Genomic DNA, 21,184 nt, shown 5'->3' with positions numbered 1-21,184 from the left:
TACAGGCATTGAAAGCTTTCACATTTACTTTTTGACACCAATCTTTCCTCTGACCCTGGCATAGCTCCTCAGTTACATTACCCTTGTCTAAACCATAGCTCGTGATGTGGCATCACCACGCACTACATGCGTTACCCAACGGCTTTCAGAAGATCAGGTTACCTGGTGTTAAAAATGAAGTAATTACTTCAAAAATAGAGTACTGGCATAGCATTCTGCATGTCTGTTATTAAAAATTGATAGATTTGCACTACAAGACAACTAACATGCACTTTCTTATAAACCCCAGCAGAGGCAAGACACAAACTGCTTTTCCCCTGAGGCAGTGAACTCCTAGTCTTCCTTCTGCCTTTGCAGTGGCACAGACAGACCCGTATGAGCCAAAACTCTGTGTAAGAGCCAACACCTGACCCTATCCTCAGTATCACCTGGCCAGTTTCTTGCAGTAAAGACAGGGTCAGACCGAGTATTTAGCTGTCACACCTTGAAGCCTATTCATTAAGGAACCAGGTCAACGAATTTGAAAAAGGAACTTGTAACTTCTGCAATTTATGATTTGAAGGGCACAGCTTCTCTGGCATCCTTAGGTTCTTGAAAGACAAATGACCTTGCACTACTACTCCTAAGATTTAATAATGTCTTGCATTGACCAGGTAACAGGCAGTCTAGGAGATGAAAATCACCACCTATTTTTTCTGGGAGGTGACCACAGGACACAGATTTTAAGTTCAGTGTCAAGTTCAACTCAGCGAGTTACACCAAACGTTAACTTGATCCTTTTAGTGAAACTTTGTCTTGCAACCCTGGTCCATTCTACTCACATGTACAAAGTCTTTTGTATGAAGACATAGGAATTCATTAGATTTTATCATCTATCTGGACCTTAAATAATTACTGAATCCAATCTTCTGCCCCAACATCTCTCTCTACAAAGCATCAGTTTGATTTATTCTCTGTTTTGAGTGGAGATACCTTTAGTCATTAGTACTTAGCCATGTTGTCACAGGTGAGCCCTGTCCTCTATATTTAAACTTGAGTGGTTTTTGACTTGGCAGAGGTGACCTCCCTATGGTAACTTCGTTGGCTGGCATAAAAACAACTCGTCTATCAGAAATCCTGTACTAAAATAACTGCAGGCCTTAGTCCTCTGAGGAAAAGCTCACAGATGGCAAGCTTCTGATGCTCATCAGAGCCAGCTTCTGTGACAGGCAAAAGACGATGAGCTGAAGTAATGTAACCCAAGTCTTCCCTCTTAACACAATCTGTCACTCTTCCTTCTGCACATCACGCGTACCTTGGCTGCTGGTTTAGGGAACCTCTCTTGGTAAAACTCCCAGACCTTTCCTGGGCACTATGTAAAAACTGGAAAAAAAGAGCAGCAGCCCAAGCTACCAGTGTGTATTTTCCTCAGCACATTAACCAAAAAGACAACATGCACTGACATTTTAGTAACAGAAAGCATGGAATACGTCACAAGAACGTGAGGCTACTGCTGGTGTAGGACGGGGTTGTAACTGTTTATCTGTGCATCTTCAAGCAGCAAGGAAACAAAATCAACACTTCACCGTAGCTAGGTTGCCTTGGAGAGCAGATCCTCTCATCCCTGTTCAGAAGCACTAACCCCCACGCTGGGCAGGACAGGAGTGATTAAACTCTAGCAGCCTGCAGCTGGCTCTGAACAAGAAAGTAAAAGACAAGCCTGTACCTAGGGGCCCCACCAGCCCAAGAGTGTTTTATTTGAACCTCTGTGCACAAATTAAGGGGGTCTTAGTTGGAGCTAGTGCTAATGGAGCTGCACAAAGATGAGCTCCCTAACACGCACACACTCACAGAGCTACGGTCCTGCCAGCCACCAGTCCTTGTGGTCTCTCCATGTTCAGACGAGCTGCACAGCACCCCACTCACTTCAGAAGGTATGGTCAAACTTTGTGCTGTCTACCTAGGGGCCGTAAAGACACAGTTCAGTGACACCCACACTGCCACCAGTGGCATGGCTGAAGCATGGATAGGTATACCCACATCAGCTTCACTTCAGTACAGAAGACATTGTTGTAAGAGCAGCAGCATAGACTTCATCGGGATTCTCAACTTGAGTACATTCACAGGGTCTGCAGCAGGCCAAGACAGCCCACGCTGAAATCTGCTCTGCTTCATCTTCACAGAGAAATGACAGACTACCAAGCTGCGCTGCTATTTCCTCTTTAACTGCATCTAAACAATCTCAGAGCTGAACTCCCACACTCACCTCCATCAGAAGAGAGGCAACTGTCCTTCTAGATGGTCCTGCCCACCTTCTCCTCTTCTACTGCACCTCCCTTCTGTTGTCATCCTTTTTAGGATGGTGTCCTACTGACCACAGTGACCATCTGCAAAGCTCCACAGGAACCAAAGAATGCACAGAAAGACAGACCTGAGTCCCTTATGATTTCTAGTTTCCTGAATCAACTGTACTTTTAAGTCTGCTAATTCTTTCAGAAACAATCTCACAGAATTAGCTCATCTGGATTTCTTGACCAGACACTGCAGCTGGTCAGAAAATCCAACCCATCACTTAACTGTGATGGAAAGCATTGAAATGACACTGGAGATGGCTACTTCATGGTGCCCATTACAGCACCTTGCTAAGAACCAGTCTTCTTACTCGTCTGCATAGATCAAACACACACGTATGTTCAATACCCTGAGGCCTCTCTTGGAGACGCTAGAGGTATGCCAAATCCCAGCTACTTCTGCTCCATTCTTTCTCTGGGCACAAGTATCACAAAACAGCCTGAACTCTTCCCCACGTTGTGACTGCAAAGAGCGGATGACCTATCTGGACATACGGACTGTGCTCAGTACGGTATGGTGCTTGTAACAGGAGCTGCACAGACTCCCCGTGCCAGGGAGAGAAAAACGTTCAAAGTCTTCAGTCTATCTGAGCAGCTTATATGATTCCCCACTCATCTGACAAAGTTGCTCTTCTCAAGGCTTGCGTGGGGGAGGACAGATCTGAATGCTACAGCCAGACCCTCTGCAACTTCCTCCTGGGTTTATGGGCGACGCAATCCAGCAGAAGTCCCTGGTACAAACGTTTGCTTCGGCAGCCTCAGAACCCAATGCTCCCTCCGAGGGTAGCAGTCTCCCATACAAAGGAGCACTTTTTACCTTCTAAGCCAATTCTCTGTACAGTTGGAGGTAAAACAATTACCTCATTACAGTCGCACACCCAATTCCCTTCTGGTGGAATTCACATCAGCACTACTGCAACTTTATAACATTTGCATTATAAAAATGTCTGCAAAGGAGGCCAAGAAAAACAGCTTTTTGTTCAGAGGAAGCTCTGTGGTCAAGATGATGTCATCAGAAAGCGCCAAATTAATTTCCTGTGGTTACATCCTACAGGAAATCCAAGCAGCTCAGCTTTCTTGCTAAACCAAGTAGTCATTTGTTGTCAATAACTGTTAATTATGTGCCCAGATGTGTCATGAACTAAGAGCTATCACGATTAGCCTTCATTCCTCCCAGACCGACCGTTGGGATCTGTTTAGATCAGCGGCCTGAAGTCAGTGAAATGCACCAGCACTCGCTTCCCCGGGCCAGCCCAGGGGCTCTAGGGCGCACAGACTGCTGCGCTCGCGCCACATGCCAACACAGCGAGTTTCCTGCGATTTCCTTCAGCCCCCTTCCCACAATGGCGGGACCTGCTGCTTAGAGAAACACCACAGAGGAGGAGCAGCTACGTAGATTAGACTCTTAGCAGGAACAGGGACCCCTAATCAAGAAAACTATAAAAACAACGAGTAACAGCTTTTCTGCTCTGCATGAACAGAAACAAGGAAATCGGGAGTGATTCAGGAGGTTTTCCAGCTGGTAAAATAACCATGAAAACGTCTAGCAGGTCCCTCCCCCAGTCACAGTCCTTCCACAACCTACAGAAAGACGCATCTCTCCAAGGCTTACTTGATATTTAAATTATAAAATAACACTTCACTAAGCACTTAGCTAATTCAAATGGATCTTTTCAACGACTTCTCAGTGAGAAACTGATCTCCCCCAGTTTTCAGATCTCCCCAAAACCACTTGCATTTACATGAATTCACACCTGCCCTGCTGCCTCTAGCCACTCCCTTCACCTGCCATGCAACCCACAAGCCCTCCATTTTCCAATTCACAGCAGAGGGGAATCCACTGGAGGGGGGTGGGAATAGCTTTTGTATCTGTAGCTTGCACTAAAATTATAATTCTGTCCTTACAGTGAACTTTCAGTAGAAATCTCCTGGGACAGACTCTTCAGTCCATGCAGCATGCTTCCCTGGCCTGGCAGGGAGCCCAGCATAACACCTCGAGAGCTGAATAGTAAATGGTCAAGGCAAATCAGATCCAGTCCAAGCAATCCCTACACTTTACAGAACATTGCATTTTCAGGTTTGCATGGATTCTTTTTCTTTTCAGTATTTCTTAAACAAAGCATATTTTATGTGAACGTTCAGGATGTTAGCTCATTACTTGTCTGGAAAAGGCACAACATAGGATGCACCCTAATAGAGTTGGAATTGGCAGCATCTGTATCACAGGGAAAACAAGAGCTGATGACAGCCAGGGCTCAACTGCAGAGATGTTGTATTGACACCTACTCAGCAATAGCTTCTACCCTCAGACCCTAGAGCCTATGCACTGGGGGCAACATGGATGGGAAGGGAGAGGGAGACAGAACGACTTACTCAGAGCCACATGGAGACTAGAGGCAGGGAGAGGCAAAAGGACAAACCAGCATCCTGCCACCCTTGCTTACATACTGTATCTGCTAGTACAAACAATTTCCTTAACAAAAGGCAAGTGAACGGCTGGGAAGAGAAATCACGTAGCTTCCAAATTCTCAGAATAACGGGGCAGACGGACAAGGCTTCTTGGCATGTTCGTTTCTTTCTAGAAAACCACACAGTGCTGACTCGCAATTCGGTCTATTTAATAAGCTTCCTACCTCTCTGTCCTTGAGTTTCATGGCGAGCACCAGCTGATGTCTGTGGTTAGTAAGGGCCTCCCGGTAATTTCCTTTGGAGAAGAATGCGGAGCCCAGATTTCCATGAGCTCGGCATTCTCCCGTCTGGTCACCTGAGTCAAATGCAAACAAAACAAAGGTTAGCTAACAAAGGCGATGCTGGAAGCGTCCAACAGAAAGACTGGAACGTGCTGTACAAGTGATGCTGCAGTGTAAGAACCAGCATCAGAACAAACTCATCCTTATGTTTAATACACAGCCAAAATTCTCCTCTTTGCTGGTCTTCAGAAACTTCTACAAGAGCCATCAACCTTATTTTTAGAATTGTTTTGATTTCTTCTTTGGCCTAACACTTGGCAATTTCCCATTCTTCCATGTTTATTCCTTGCTTGACATTAGCAATTTATTTGTGAAAGTAAGTCAATGGCCCAGGCTTAAAACAAGCAAAGAGCATACCAGCTTTCTCCAGAAAGCAATTCTGCAGCACAGCTCAGCTCAGACACAAAGCACATCCACTGCTGTCTTCAAGACAGTAGTCCCTATACTTTCAGCAAACTCTCCTAGCTAGAGCCCTCAGTCACTATCTTCTCCACCTCTGCAAGGTTATGTCTTTCTGTCTCACATACTGTCTCCTCTCCTACAGCACCCTGAAAGCTTGAAAGCTCTCAGTGTTGTGCAGGACATAATGTACACAAGAGGCATTTTCCGATTTGTTAATTTTTTAAACTCTCTTGTTTATCCATTGTCTCACTCCTGATTTGTTCCTTCCCTGGCAACTGCCTCAGAAGCTCAGAGTACCTTATTCCATCTAATTCTTGAAACAATAGATTGCTTCATTTAAGACTCATTGAAGATTTTAAGCCCAAGACTACACAGGGGATAAGACCAGTTCCCACATACATGACACCAGAAAATTAGAGGACCCTGTAAAACCTCAGCACGTTCACTGATCATCTGCCCCCTCACATGCATAGGTAACAGGGCTGCACAAGCCTATAGTTTGCACGTTTCAGAAATTTCAGATTTGATTTCGCAGCTTGTGAAATCCCACAGAAACCTGAGCATTACAGAGAGTTACTGACCATTAACACAGCTATTACTTTGTTCCATCTGTACCAATCAAGCAAGTGAAATGAGAACTGTTACCTAAAGTCTTGGCTACGTCCAAGTCCTGCTGCATGTATCCAGTGCTTTTCTCCGTATTCCCAAGGGACCAGTACGCACTGCTCAGTGCAGAGAACACTGATCCCCGCAGCTTTAGGCTGCAAGTGCCAATCTTCAGGGCAGCCTCTAGCACCACCACAGAGGCCCCGTGGTGACCCGCAGTCAGAAGTTCCTGGCCGATCACAGACACCACAACAAAGGGGCTCTTGTCCAACTTCATCTTCTGCAGTTGTTGATAGGTGGGCTCCAGGGACTCTGAAATACAAAGACGAAGGCAGAGTTACTCAACAAACCAAGTTATTTGCATCTAGAAATCACCTTCACAACTCATCTTCATTTTCTGGTAATCAAATGACAGGCGAGTTAAGGGCCAGACTACCCAAATCAAACCAAGATTTATTATGGGAACTCAGGGCTCAAATGCATCATCTAATACCTAGTACATCAATACAGATCAACAAGCAGGCCGATGTTTTCCTTGCAGAAAGCACTTCAGGAAGACAGCACAAGCATGCAGAGCCTTCTCATACTGAGCTCTGAAGACTGGCCTAATGGCAGAAGGAATACAGAAGACACCTGTAGAGTTTTGCAGGAAACTGGAAATGGGCCACCAGCAGTGTGTAAGAGCGCTGCAGTTTCTACTCCTTCAGCACAAACTTTCAGCTGAACGTCTGCAAAAATCTGTGCCTGTCCAGATACCAGAGCACACAACATGCGCCAAGAGAGGTGAAAAAAACTGCAGAAAGAAGCTGCTCCTCCTTCTGCAGAATGACAGCACTGGACCTGCCAGACTACTTATAATTGGTCTAATTGGTTCCATCATTCAGATGATAAAACATCTTGGATGCATGTTTCAATAAGGACGTCAATATAACAGGACTCCTGAATCTGATGACCAAGTGGCATTTCTTGATTAGATGATCTCACCTGAATCAACACTACCACAACAACCTCAGAAAGCCACTTGCTCCCTATTTTCATCATTTCTGCCTTTCCACAATCACCAAGTGCATAAACAACAACAAAAGAGGATTTTAACGCTTCCCTGAAGACGCAAACAGTGTGAACACAATGCCAGTTACCGACATCCAATTAGATCCTGAGATTAAATGCAGATGTAAGAGGACAGAAATAGTCGCTGTAACATGCCACCACTTATCATGCTTATACCTGCAAGAGCAGGTACGAACTCAGTTCCTGTTTTAAGGAGCTTACTTGCGATCCTAGCCAGGTAATCCAAGCAAACATAGGGAGAGAGAGGGGTACAGACAAGGAGAAAGGAAAAAACAAGAAAAACACAAGGGAAGTCCTCCTGGTAACTGTAAAATCCAGTAGGAAAGGGAGAACTAGCATGGTAATAGAAGGGCAGACATAGAGTTCATTACTGCTCTTGTACAGCAGCAAACAGTAAGGGAAGAGACACAGCCACAACCAGGTGAAAGATGCAGCAACAGCGATTCGGTTACCGGGGAAGGGAATTTCACCTTCATCTCTATGTACTGCAGACCCATGCTCCCTGAATCCTTCAGTGTCTGCATGTAACAATCTTTAGCACACCACTGACACTTACAGCCCTTTTGCCTTTCCAGTTGCTCCTCTTCTTTCTCTGCATGCAAGCACCCTGGAAGCTATCACTCACATCAGTCTATCCATGGCTTCAAACAATCTATTATCCTAGTGGAATCAAGTTACAAGGGACTGACCCAGAGAGATCTTCTATGTCTCTCCTAGACAGTGAGCTCTTGGAAAGGGGACCAGAACAATACATAACAACTACTTAAGTGTTTGCAAAGTGCCTAGCACAGTGGGATGGAGACCCTGACTATTCATTACAGTAGTACAGTATATACAAACTCTCAAAGTAAAACTAGTACTTAAGCGAGGCTAATCTAAAATCTGCCAAACCAGTCAGTGGAAGGATAACAATTGGAAAGCAGCAAGGCTGAGAAGCACAGCAGGGAGCAGCAGTATAAATATACAGCTGCAGTGCAATAGGACAGCGAGATCATCTGGCCAAGTTTGGGGATGCTTACATAGAAATACCACATCACCTGCATTCTAAGCAGCAGCCACAGCACCTTTGGCTACCAAATGAAATTAGCTTCACACAGTAACTGCTATATAGGACAGAAACTTCCAGATGAATTCATTTTAGAGGATGGAGAAAAACACTGTAAAAAAGGAAACACCAATGGGGATGTTTTTTCATTTCAGCACTTCTTGGCCCACAAGCCCTGGGGTTCCCAGCAGCATCTGCTGAGGATGAGAACTGCCATGTTCCCTCCTGGGAAATACCATTAGGACATTGCAACACAAAGCTTGCAAGAGAAACAGATCAACAGAGAAACAGAGCAAAGAGGAGACTACCTCCTTCCTCTAGAGAGGAAAATCCTGGAAATGGGGACATTATGAAAGAGAGGCAAAATTCTGTACAGCTAATATGGCTTCAAGGTCCATTTGATTTCAACACTCTTCCTGAATATAACTGAATTAACAGAGCAGCCTTTTGCCTTCTGGAACACTGTGTTTTGAGAGACATTAGTACCGTGGAAAAGCTGCTGATATGCCATTTTGGGCAAACACTGGCCTGGAGCATTTAAGACTCCCTGTTCCCAATGGCCAAGCACCAGAGCACTGTGGGAAGTTGTTTCAAGTAATAATAAAGCCAGGGCCACAGTAGCGCACACCTCGTTTTCTGCACTGATACTGGACAAAAGGCAAATGAGCAAGGACTTCATTTGAACTGCTGCACAGCACCAGTCTGATTCATCCCCAGTGCCTCTTGAGCCAGGTATCACCATCTCACTGTCTCACTGAATCAGAAGAGTATTTTTTTGTTCCTCCTCCTGCTTTGGGCTCCTTTGTCAGCACCTGCTGACTCAGCAGAGAAGTCAAAGCCTGAAATCTTTCCCTTCAGGCCTCCAGGTTTTCCCCCCTCAGATGCTGGCAGTCACCCATGGACTGAAACTACCGCCTTTAAGTACCTCAGCAGCAGATCACCATCCTTGAGAAAAATCTCCTGATGCTTACCTCGCATGGGAGATTTCATGGCGGCCTCGACCATGCCAACCAGAAGCTGAAGACTCTTGGGATCTTGAGCCAGTCCCGACGCAAATGCTGCCAGTGCATCTGCATGACGTCCAAGATACTGAAGGGCCACACCCTGTCGGAAGTATGCCTGAAAAGTCAAAGGGAAGAACAAGAAATGCCAATTACTTAATTGGTAGAAATCACAAATAACAAATCTACCCATGACCTTGTGCTGGTGGATGCTGGGCAACACAATCACATCCTGGCTTCTTCAGTCATGCTGGCTATAATCAGAAAAATCCAACACCACAGTTTGGTTTCTGACTGCCACCCAGTCACTTATCCCCATGGTGCAATGACTTTCTCAACCTTTGCAAGGCCTCTGAACTGTTCTGGAGACCAAGGATGGTAATTACTATTAAGGCAAAGCTTTCCCCTTGGACTTGGCCAATTACTTATTCTTATCTGCTTATATCCAAATGCTCATTCTCAAGACCTCCATTTCTGTTCACTTGACTCACACAGCATACAAATAACTTGCTTCCTTTCTCATTTTTTTTAATTTAAACATCTAGCACTAGCAGAGACCAAAATGTACTGAAAGCTCAAGCTGCAATGAAACACGATACAAAGATCCAGACAGGAGCTGTATATATATCATAGAATACAAAATCATTTAGGTTGGAAGAGACCTTTAAGATCAAGTCATATGCACTACTTATATTGAGGCAAGACGCTCATAATTTTGAACATGTTTACAAGAGCATTTTTCCTTGTTTCTTCCTTTCCAGGGAAACCATTCATGGGAACATGCAATACCTTCAAAGCAACTTAAATCTCTTGTCACCATGCATTTCCATTTCTACATCAGCAACCACATCACTATGCAGCTGCAAAGCATTTCCAAACAGAGCTTACACATCTCCCTAAATTTGGGTACCACGAACCTACACACAAAGCAAGAACTGCAGAAACATGTTCTACTTGCACATAAAGCAATGGCAAAGCCCCAGCTCAAAGGGTATCCAGAACTTCCTTGAGAGCTACTGGGTAAGAGATCACAGAAAGCACAATCCAATATTTATTCAAAGTACTCAGGTATATTTGTAGCACATACATCTGGACACTATGCTACAAAAAGGTCTTGAATCGTTGGGCACCTTTGATGCCCACTATCCAGGTTTTATCTTCATGCCCAGCTAATAACTTTCTGATGCAAACTTTTCTGCACTTTTGGTTCATTCAAAGCTATTTCAAAAGCACAAATAAAGCTACCAGAACAGAAAATAAAACATTATTTGTATTTGTTTAAAAGTGCTTTAAGAACATGATATGGCTCCTTGACATTGGCTCCTAGTATTGCTTTCATGGATAAGACCTCATCGCTTTTTCTCTCCATCTGTAATAGAAACCTGCACTCAAGATACATTAAGTATACTTCTGTGGAAGTCTTTATACATAAATGGGATAAATCTCCAATTAATATCCAAACTGGTATTTCATTAGAGCTTTCAGACACTTTTGGAATCCAATGCAGAGAGGCAGAGATTAAGGAAAATCAGAAGTGACATAAGAAATTTATAGACATGAATATTTAATCTCTTTTCCATTAGTAAGCCTTGATTGTAGAACCACTTTTAATGAATTCAATGAAAGCAAAATTCTTTTCATTAACCTTTAGTATAAATGTGTTCTTATTGAACCAAACAACCTACTGTACCAGAAACCCAATTCAATGTTAATTAGATTACTAGCATGAAGCTTTAAATCAAAGAAAATACAAAGACCTAACAACACGCAGCGGCCATCAGGCACGAGTCCTCCCAGCAGTGAGCGAGCTGTCACCTAAATCACGGCGTACAGTTAAGTCCTTTTTTCCCCCCAGAATTATCATTTAATTACTTACTTTACCACCTGATGACAGAGGCAGTTTGACACAGCACGTTGCTGATGGAGACCTTTCCAGCCAACAAGGTTATCAGTTATCAAGGCTGAGGGCACAAATACGCAGCAGCCAGCAAGGGAACTTCGTATTGTGTGTAGGCGTCTCCAACATCTCATGCTTTACAGGAAGGTGGGAGCCTGCCATCTCCTCTCTCAGAACGCGTACTACCCGGACAGATGGCACATCAGGGAACACGCAGCTTCCTCACCACTGCACACAGTCAGCTAAGCCCAGAACCCCAAAATTCACTTGTATACAGGGTTTCAAGGAAATGGCAGGAGGGAGACGGATGCTACGGCACTGCAGACAAGCCTCCCACAGCCTACAGAAGACAGGAATACTACGGCTTGTTTCCAAGGTTCAGAAGGGACCATGTAGTGCAATCCTCTCTCACATCCCATCCTATACACACAAAGGCTGTAGGACAAGAAGTAACATATGCTTCAATTATATGTACAGCAACAACTAGCTTTCATGTGTCCCATGAAGGAAAATGGCCCCTGTGAGGAAAATGGAGAAAAAGCAAGCAAAACAAAACACGGGTGAAGCCTTTGCCCTACTTCCAGTTCTCATACAGAAATCCAAAATCCAAGTGAACAACAGTTCCCAGCTGGAGAAAACAAACCACAGGTGCAACATCACAAAACGGGGGGGGCAGGGGGAAGGAAAAAAAAAGAAAGCCTGGCCATGAGTCTCGGAGCACTTTGCAGAGGAGTAACAGTCCTGGTTTGCTCACCATTGCCTGCCCAAGAACTCTACCACCCTCACTGCAAGAGAGGGGCCCTGCCTAACTGGGATGCACCAGTGGCTGCAGCAAGGACACTGGTTTCTAGCACCTGCCCGTCCGACCCTGTCACTTTTGTGGAGCACTGAGCACATCTCAAACACTGAGAAAACGGAGTCCTCATCCTCTGAGCTCTGCATACAGAGGAGACACCACAGGCTCCAGATGACAGAAGAAAACAAGACAGGGATGAGATTCACAAACAGCATGCAATTCAGCACCATGCATTTCCAGCATCCTTTCTGGAAAGTTTTTTTTATCCCCTCTTCACATCTATTCCTGGAAATCCCCCCTGGAAGCCACTTAATTTGAATACAAACACAGCATTCAGAGCCCAAAAGAAAAAACTATTAATCGTAACTGAAAGAAAGATTTTTGGCCAATTTTTCTCCTGCAAAACCCCCTTCCTTCCTTCCTCCTCCAGTTTCCAGTGTATACAGAACGCTCTCCGCACATTGTGTTCCCCAGAGACCTTTAACAAATAAATAAAAAGCATTCACATCACCTATTTCCTCCCCAAGAGGCATTCACAGGTTAGTTTAGCATTGGAATGAAGACACCGTATCAAGGGAAAAAATCTGCAATGAGGAAATGGTGAGAATCACCCTTTGGAAGAGGAGAGGAAAAGGAAAGGCAGGGAGCCAGCAGCTGCAGCTGAAGAAATGAGACAAGGAGCTGCTTTCCAGGCCCAACACAGACAGAGTCTTCCCACGCTTCAGCGAACTTTACATTTTTAATCACACTATGTGAAGACAGAAGAGTACTCACTCTACAGTAAAAGTTACATTAATTTTCCAGTGATCCCAGGTATGAAAAAAAAATAGATTCCTTTTAAGAAGATTAAAGCAACAAGAGAATGATGTTTTGCTAAAGACAGGACAAGTGAACAGCAGGTGCTTTCTAACCTGTGGCTTTTTGCATCCTCAATGTAATACAAAGAGCTGGAACAATCTTTTTCACTTTTTCAATCTCTGCATCATACTTTCCAGGAACAAGGCATTGTGCAAAAAGAAAAGTCTTACTCTCAGCTGAAATTTGGCACTAGATGCACCTCCCTCAGTGGGAACTATTTTCTCCTCTCCTTGTGTTCGCACGAATGAGCACATGCTCTGCTGGTCCCATCTCCAGATTCACTCGCGTGCCACAGGTTAATGGCAGCTGCACCCAACCCTCCAGCCAGAGCCAACCTGGGTTCTGCACAGCGCATCTACTGATGTCTCCACTGCCAGCCCCTGGAGTAAGAACAGGGAGAGCGGGGATACGGCACTACCAGCAGGAGCCTTTTGGGAAGGGAAGAGGATTAAAAGCTAGAAGGCATCCCTACCAAACAGCGGATCTTATCAAGTCACTGATACTGAATTAGAGAGGTTGTTAGCGAGTAATCCCACACACCTATGGACCTTTAGTTCTGGGAAACCAGACCATACTGCAGTCTTATACCGTCAGTTTTTAGTCCACTGGACAACTAGCCTCCCTTCAGCCAGTTTAAAGATTTCATATAGCCACGTGGAGATGGCCTGGGAAGGAGGACAGGGAACAATTAGTGGTTTTTATCCATAATACCACTGAAAGCACTGTTGACATTCTGGAAGCAAAAAATAAATTAGTCTAATTAATTAACTTGCAAAATATATTTGGCACTTGAGACTTCAAAGCCATGCAGAAAATTGGCCCTGTAACAGAGGCTTGTCATATAGCAAGTCCAAGTACGGAACACCAGCAATCTGAAGTTGCATTGCACAGGATCCATCCAAAAGGTAACTGGTCTTCCCACCTCATTCACATTTTGCGCCCCCATTTTTTCAGACTTGCCTTTTTGCCCCATGCTTTTCAGGACATGCCATGTTTTCATGGCAAGAATATAATTTTTAATGCTTTCCTCTACCCCCAGCTTAATTTTAGAAAAATTGTATGAACAAGAGAATGCAAAAGACTTTCCTAATCGGACAATCCAATTTTACAGAGGCAGCTGATGGCTGGGCTGCAGCAGAGTCAAAGTCTGCCTAACCAGGCATAATCTCTCTCTACAATTCTAAGCACGAGTGCTATTTGTTCTGCTCAATTTATTGACCAGTGTAGTTTCCATGAAGGCTAGTATTTTTCATCTGTGTTTATTACAGCCTGTTTAACGCACAAGAAGAACTTCTATCCATCCTACTAGGAGTTGCCACTGGACGGACTGCTGCAGTGTCCAGGCAATGCAAATACAAACATGCTTATTACGTTTTTTGAGATCATCTGAGATCCCATCTAGATAACTGTCTAGACGCTGAATATTAGATTTTCACGTGCAATCTGAAACAGGGTTAGAATGTAAATGCCATCATTGAAATTGCTGATATTAAGAGGGGTTCTGACATTTTTATTAACTGTTCTAATATCAACACACAAAAACTGTTTTAGGCAGAGCAATAGTACTTGGTTTATAATTAATACAAAACACGCAATGAAGATAAAAATATAGCACAAAGAAACAGCATTTATGAATATGAATGGGACCCTACGTTTCTCAGGATTCTGCTAAATAAAAACAAGCCCAGTAAAGGAAGCCCAAGACAACTCAATGCTTTTCTTACTGCGTAAGCATCAAAATACACTTTAATTTTTTGGACCAGGGACATAGGCAAATAGTCATGCTGTACTGGCACCTGTAGCAGGCTCTGGTACAACTCTTTGGGCTCATACCATTTTTCCCTGTAAAATCCATGGCAATAAATCGTTCAGATCCTTAGCGCATCTCATATGCAACGCTTGCAAGAGTTAGAGGGAAGCAGCAGCCACAGGAGTTCAGTCCTGTCTTACCACGGTCTCTTGTAAGCCCATGTTTCTGGAATATGATTTAGTACCAGTGTACAAGCATTTTTCTAACAGTAGTCCATATTATACTCTTTATTGGGCAGGAGGGTATACTGTTTATAAATATTTTAAAACAGCTAGAACTAGGGAATAAGTGGCATGTAGGAGCCCTGTGAGAGCATGCTGTCGCCCGGCTGCCTTAGGACACATCGAGATAGCCAGGCAGAAAACCAGGAGCCCTACCTTTCTCTCTGAAGCAGGGTAACCCTCAGTAGTTTTACGCACAGCGGACGGCACGTGCACAGCGGATCCCCTCCAAGCACTCCTGCAGAGATCCTGCTGGCCGCAGGCTGCCCACAAGGAACGCAGTGACAAAGACCATCCTGGCTTCGGGATCTCCATCTGCCGAGGGTCAGGCACCCCCCACCTCCCCGGACACCCGGGGGGCTCCTGCGCCTCCACCTGCGCCTCCTCCCTTCTCTGCACAACCCCCGTGCTGCAGGTGGTCCCTCTGCCATTGCACGCACCAACACCGCGGGCCCTTCTGTGCCCACGCCGCCTTCCCAGGGCTCATCTGATAATTTTGTCCTAAAACTTCATGCTCAGAGACTCATTTACATAATGAATTGCTGGCCGATTTCTAACTGCATAATGGAGACAGAATAACGAAACTGGAACAGCATGAGAAGAACTTGGAGCGGAGAATTACTATCAAACAAACGTGGAAAACTTGAAAAAAATGCCTCAGCCTTAGACAAAGACTCCCATTGTACACAGGGGAGGAAATTCAAAACACCTTTATATTCACGTCTGCTTCGGACCCTGGACAACCAGCTATCTGGACAGGAAAGGCAAACACACAGAAAACGCTTTTCCCACAATGCTCCCTTGATTTGCCAGATCAGGAGACGATGCCAAAAATAGCATGAATAATCTATGATGCATTTAATCAGCCTGTCCTGAGTCTGCAGAACACCTCCCGGACAGATGGACCCAGTGCCCCGCACGGGACTGCGCGGCGTCCACCAGCCAGCTCCCTCACTGCCGCCCACGCGAGCCAGGCCAGAGGCGGACGAATACGACACGTGTGACGAACAAAAAGGAGGAAAATGTGGGAATGGCTTCTTGGGGCCAAGCACCAGGTCGAATCTTTCCTCTCCCCTTGTAACTGCTTTACAGCCAAATTTTAGAGAAAAATACAGGACAAGTCTCTGCTGTGGGATTTCAGGAATGTGAGGAGAGGGAAGAATGCGCTTTAATTCAGAACACATGCAGCACATGCATAAATACTGCTTGCCATCCACATGAATTGCACTCCCGCTTTCACAAATTTAAGGCTGCACCCTAGATAACAATTTTCCTTCACAGTCCATACGCTCGGCTGGCACCTGAACCGCTACCATTAGCCTACCCTAAAGAACAAGCAGAGATCTGACAAATGTATTGTCTCTGCAGCACAGCTGCTTTATCTTCTACTCATTTCCAAGGTGTCTCTTGTTACAGGAACTACACTACTTGGAAGGAAATTTCCTCTAAGCCCCAGTGAGCCTGTAGAGGAAAAACAGGATGGAGGGGTGTAAAGTATCATGCCTTGTTTTATCCAAAGAGCATTTAATTATTCTTATTAATTGTGCTTCCACTATCTCCAGTGGGTGACTGGGCACAGATCACTTGCCCACCTGAATTAAATGTAACCATCGGTAGTAGAGACTCAAATCCTTGCTGAGTTATACTGGTTAGCACAGAAGTTAACAGCCCAGCTTTTCATATAGCTCACTTTTTACTCCATTCTTGCCCACTCTGGGCTCACTTTAGGAACTGCAGCTACCATTTAGATCCTCTCTTCAGAGGGCGTCCCCCACCTTTCGTAACAGCACGTCGTAACAGCCAATATTCCTATCCTTGTCAGCTACAACTCTCAAGCCTTATTTAATAGCAAGAACCTGCCATGAGCAGAGAGAAGTGCTCTAGACAAGTTAACACCCAATCTGTTGATGCCCAAATACAGCACAGGGAAAGCACAACCAGCCGCTTGTGTTTAAGGCTGACAGGCGCAGATGCAAGTACAGCATCTTCTAGAATTCCTCCACAAGTCAACAAGGACAAAATTTGGCCCAATTTCTGGCTGAACAACTTGTTTTAGACATTGCAGAAGACAAGATAAGCCACTTTTAACCCTGCTCAGAAGTAACACTAACATCCGTAAGATATTACTGGAGATTTAACAGATACGGAATTACACAAAACTTAAAATAAATGGTTTAGATGACACCTGTAGGCTGCTTCTCAGTGATATTTGAGGCAGTGGCAGGACTGTTTTTAACACCATATTACCTAGTGCTTTGTTTAGTTTCAGCACTGTGCCATGATTTAAATTGCATTAACGTTTGATATTTAACTGCCTGTGTACATCTGCACACAATTCTCCCAATTCTAACATGCTGAAAAAGTGTTGAGAACCTTTGCAGAGCTCAAGAATATACAAACATATGCTACTATTTGTTCTTATACCCTTAAAAGCAAAAACAAATGAAAAAGCAGTACAAAGGGAAAAGAGGGAATAATAAAAATCATGTCCTAAACTGGAAGACATCCACTACGAGAACTCTCTTTGCTATTCAGCTTGAGCGTTCCAGCACAGACTTTCATTGTCTCACTTCGAATTACTCATCTGAGCAGCAGCTCAAATGACTGCCCCCCCTCCTTCAGCATTTCTCCATTTTGCACGCTGGCAGGCTGTACAAGTTTAGGTGGATCACACTGAAAACCCACAATAAAATCCAGAAATGAGACATTAAAGCATCTGGTCAGCCCACAGTCATGAGGCTTGGCACTCACAACAAATGCAGCGGGGGATATTTCAAAGACCCACGTTAGCTAATGCAGTACTTGTGGACCGGACAGACAGTCCCGACATAGGTGATCTGGATTCACAGTTAGGACAATAGGTCTTTCCCCAGCTGCGCAGCTGCTGATTAAAGTAACATTGTGCAATGATTTGTAATTGCCATCTTGCAGTGAGACTACTGAAGATGACCAAAATCCTGGCATGTGGACATAAGAATAAATAACATGACGGTTGCTGTTGTCAGCATTACCCTGTTCTTTCTAGGCCAGCAACTCCAGCAGACAACATTAACAGCACATCTGCACATCCAGCCGAGGTGCAGCACAGAGTCACCAGCTAGCGCTCCGGCCAAAGAAGCGCTCGGCTCCAGCAGCGCAGAAGCCACAGGACACCACGCTCGAGTGTCACGCTCATGGGAAAATACTGGCAAGTACCTGACTCAAAGCCTCCTTTCAGTCTCACAGGATGCAGACACCCGGCACCCTGCAGGTGAGTGTTTCCTATGCAATGGTACCTAAATTACCACAAGAGAGACAAATGTATTACAATCCCTGTCACCCCTAGGTGAGGGTGCTCAGGCTGCCTAGATGGAAGGCATCAACAGACCATCTTACGCAAAAACACAGCCAGCTGCTTTGCCACCCGCCTCCTTCTGCGTCCCCGCTCCCCAACAGGACATGTCCTGCTACCCCCGGCTCCTCTTCCGCACAGCAGGCGGGTCCTGGCAGTTCAGTCTCTCAGAACTACCACCACACTTTTGGTTTTCTCCAAATCCAGGTACTCCTCAGCCCGGAAGACTGGACCCTCTTGGCTTCACTCTGTCTGTAAAATCCCTCCGTGCCTTGCACTTCTCTATTATCTGTGGTACATCGGCCTGTTTTCAGCTGCTGTTTAATTGCTGCCATTCTGAAAACCATTTAGGGTTGTTTTGGAAATGCATGCACTTGTCCTCACTGAAGTAAACTGAGGTAAAATGGGATGCGCCAAAATCAAGACAACTGGAAGGCAGAGATGGTGACTTGCACACCAGCAATTTGGAGCTAGAAAGTGCCATCTCCAATTTTGAGTCCAATAACCAAGAAAACATTTTCTTTCTGTCAGTCTTCTCCTGCTTCATGATTTCAGCTGTCATCTCTGAACCCGAGTGTCCTTACATCTAACAGCTGTAATAGCTGGCCATTCCAAAAAGAATGGAAAGCGAAGGTTTCCTCGGGTACACATTGCTTAGTCACATCAGCAGGTATTTGAGGACTTTGCCCATTTACAGAGGCACTTAACCAAGCTGAGTACTGAATCGTGCCAGATTTCAGGTGGCTAAAATCTGGTAATTGCGAAGGGAAAGTACTGAAGTCATTGCAAAGACTAGCTAGTCTGGTAAGATTCAGCTGTGATAAAAAGACAAGTGACTTTGTTCTTAGCTATAAAGAAAATCTTAGAGAGAGAAGCTCCAGTTACAGCAAAATTTCTTTCTATCTCCTTTTCAGCATTACAGCAGAGGTAACTAAAGTCCCTTTAAAAGCCACAGCTGCTCACCTGGACTGGTTTTAGTAACAAATACTTCTGACAAAAACACCACACACATGTTTAATGCAATTGCTCCTTAGAAATCTTATGCTGGCCATAAAGCCGATGACGTAGATAGTCTTCCACTCCATTTAATGGCAATTAAAAGCCATAGGCAGGGAAGACAGTTGCTTGATTTTTTTTTTTTTTAAAATGTTTCTCACAGACCCTTGGCTTTTCTCCAAATCTCAAACTTAGAATCTGAGGACTCTTGTTTCTCTTGCTGAGTCACTCTGATACGAGATATCTGAACCCTGAATGAAGATGTGTGACAGTTATTAGTGAATTTGGGTGGCAACTCCAAGTGGTTAGCTCCAGCTAGAGCACACAGAAGTTTCATCTCTCCAGGAGAAAGAGAGTGGGAGATACAGATTCTTGCAGGAAATGTCCAGGAACAGCCAAGTCTCAGAATAGTATGTTTTACTTATATTTCAGTTATCATTAATGATGAGGTTAGGAAGAGGATAAGCACAATCTTAAGACAATGCCTATTTGCCTTAACTCAGGGAGAATAAGATCTGATTCTGCCCTTGTTTGTTTTAATGTCTGCAGTCAGATCTAAACTATTTAGCAGGTGAAAATTAGGAGAAACAAGTACTAGAAACAATCACAAGACACAGCAGAGAAAGTCCCCTGGGAATATACCTTTCAAAGGCAGATCAGTCAAGTGTTCCTCACCTTCTTTCTTAGATGCTCTATCATCTAGATTCAAGCCCAACCACAAAGTAATTTCAGAGATTTTGATTTCAACTCGAAGAAAGAACAAGCAACTTTTGGCCAGAGGAAACGACACAGCCAGACTGCACAAAGCGAACAAGCACCACTGCAGAAAGGACCCAGGAGTCTGGACTCAGCAACGGGCAGTTCTTAAAAGCCTATGAGCAAAACAAGAAAAATTTGGTTCCAAAAAAGCCTTCATTTTATTGACTCCATCAAGCACTATTGAAAATAATCACTTCTGAGTGACAAGAGAGTTAGTGACTCAACTAACACCACCTGCTCAAGAACACAACCAGCGTAGGTGTGCACCTGGATCCACGAAACAGTCATGGTTCGTTTCTTAGGCAACAGTGGAAGTTACTGTTACCCACTGAACGTGTATGGTGCTGAATCAGGTTAAGGTGATGAGCACATGGAAACAGCGCGGTTACGTGCTCAGGAGGCAGGAAGGCTGCGGAGGTGAGCTACAGGCCATGCACAGCTTCAGCTCTGCTGGGTCTCTCTGGAGCACTCAAAAGGACTCCTAACGGAGGTCATTTCTGCACAGAGCTCCTATCTCCAGGTGTCTCTTCCAGCAACAGAGCTGGTCAAGATCACAAGGTTTTGTTTCCACATAAGTGATGAAATCACTGTAACTTCGTGAAAGTACCTTTAGACTATAAGAGCAGACTTTCCAGAAGCACTATAGTACCATGTTCAGCAAAAGTCAGCCAATGAGACAGATATAAACAATAGGAAGTAGATTAAAAATGTCAGTAAGACACTTTGGTATGTATGGTTATACCAGCGTGTTACAAAACAGAAGACTGAGCAGATGGGCTATGGAAAAGTAGCATAACGGGTCTCCACAGCTTTGTAGTTCTCCTTTGTCTATGGCAAAAGGATAGGGCTCAAAATTAGTTCAGGATACTGAACCACCTGCACAAGCTAACACAGCAGCAGCTCAGCCCTCCTTCCTTTCAACTGCATGACTGAGTCTGGCTACATGACCTAACAAATGGTTATCTGTCAGCCATCTTACGAACTTAACTCAGACACATAAAAGACGATCTGTTCAAAGTAGGCTAATACAAAAATTAAGATTACTAATTACATATGCTGCCATCAGCTTATGGTTTCAACACCACAACTTTGTGGCTTAAATGAACACTGGGAAATCAAATGTCATCTTCCTGAAGCATCCATCTAGAAATCTGAATTGGATGCAAAGGAGGGGTGACAGTTCAGCATTTCCATGAAGTACGCGTTCACTGACATCCCCGAAGCATCTTATGCAGACTCCTTCCAACCTCCTGCCACGTTAGTCTCCAAGCAATCGCTGCAGGAGCATGGGGGACTTCTGGGGTCATCCAG

The 21,184-nt window shown here is 44.5% G+C and overlaps 1 protein-coding gene across 1 annotated transcript in view; it reads right to left on the bottom strand.

Moving 5' to 3' along the window:
* TTC28 (tetratricopeptide repeat domain 28) overlaps positions 1-21,184 on the bottom strand; it is a 202,933-nt gene that overhangs the window by 68,769 nt on the left and 112,980 nt on the right. Inside the window, exons 3-5 of the mRNA XM_075718953.1 lie at positions 9,176-9,323; positions 6,128-6,400; positions 4,964-5,094 (exon numbers count right to left, since the gene is read on the bottom strand). Coding sequence (XP_075575068.1) covers positions 4,964-5,094; positions 6,128-6,400; positions 9,176-9,323 — 552 coding nt within the window. The remainder of the gene's footprint in view (positions 1-4,963; positions 5,095-6,127; positions 6,401-9,175; positions 9,324-21,184) is intronic.

This window comes from Pelecanus crispus, chromosome 11 (assembly GCF_030463565.1).
Source record: "Pelecanus crispus isolate bPelCri1 chromosome 11, bPelCri1.pri, whole genome shotgun sequence".
NCBI lineage: Eukaryota > Metazoa > Chordata > Aves > Pelecaniformes > Pelecanidae > Pelecanus > Pelecanus crispus.
The sequence above is the reverse complement of the archived record's forward strand: the minus strand, read 5'-3'. Positions and strand labels throughout refer to the sequence as shown.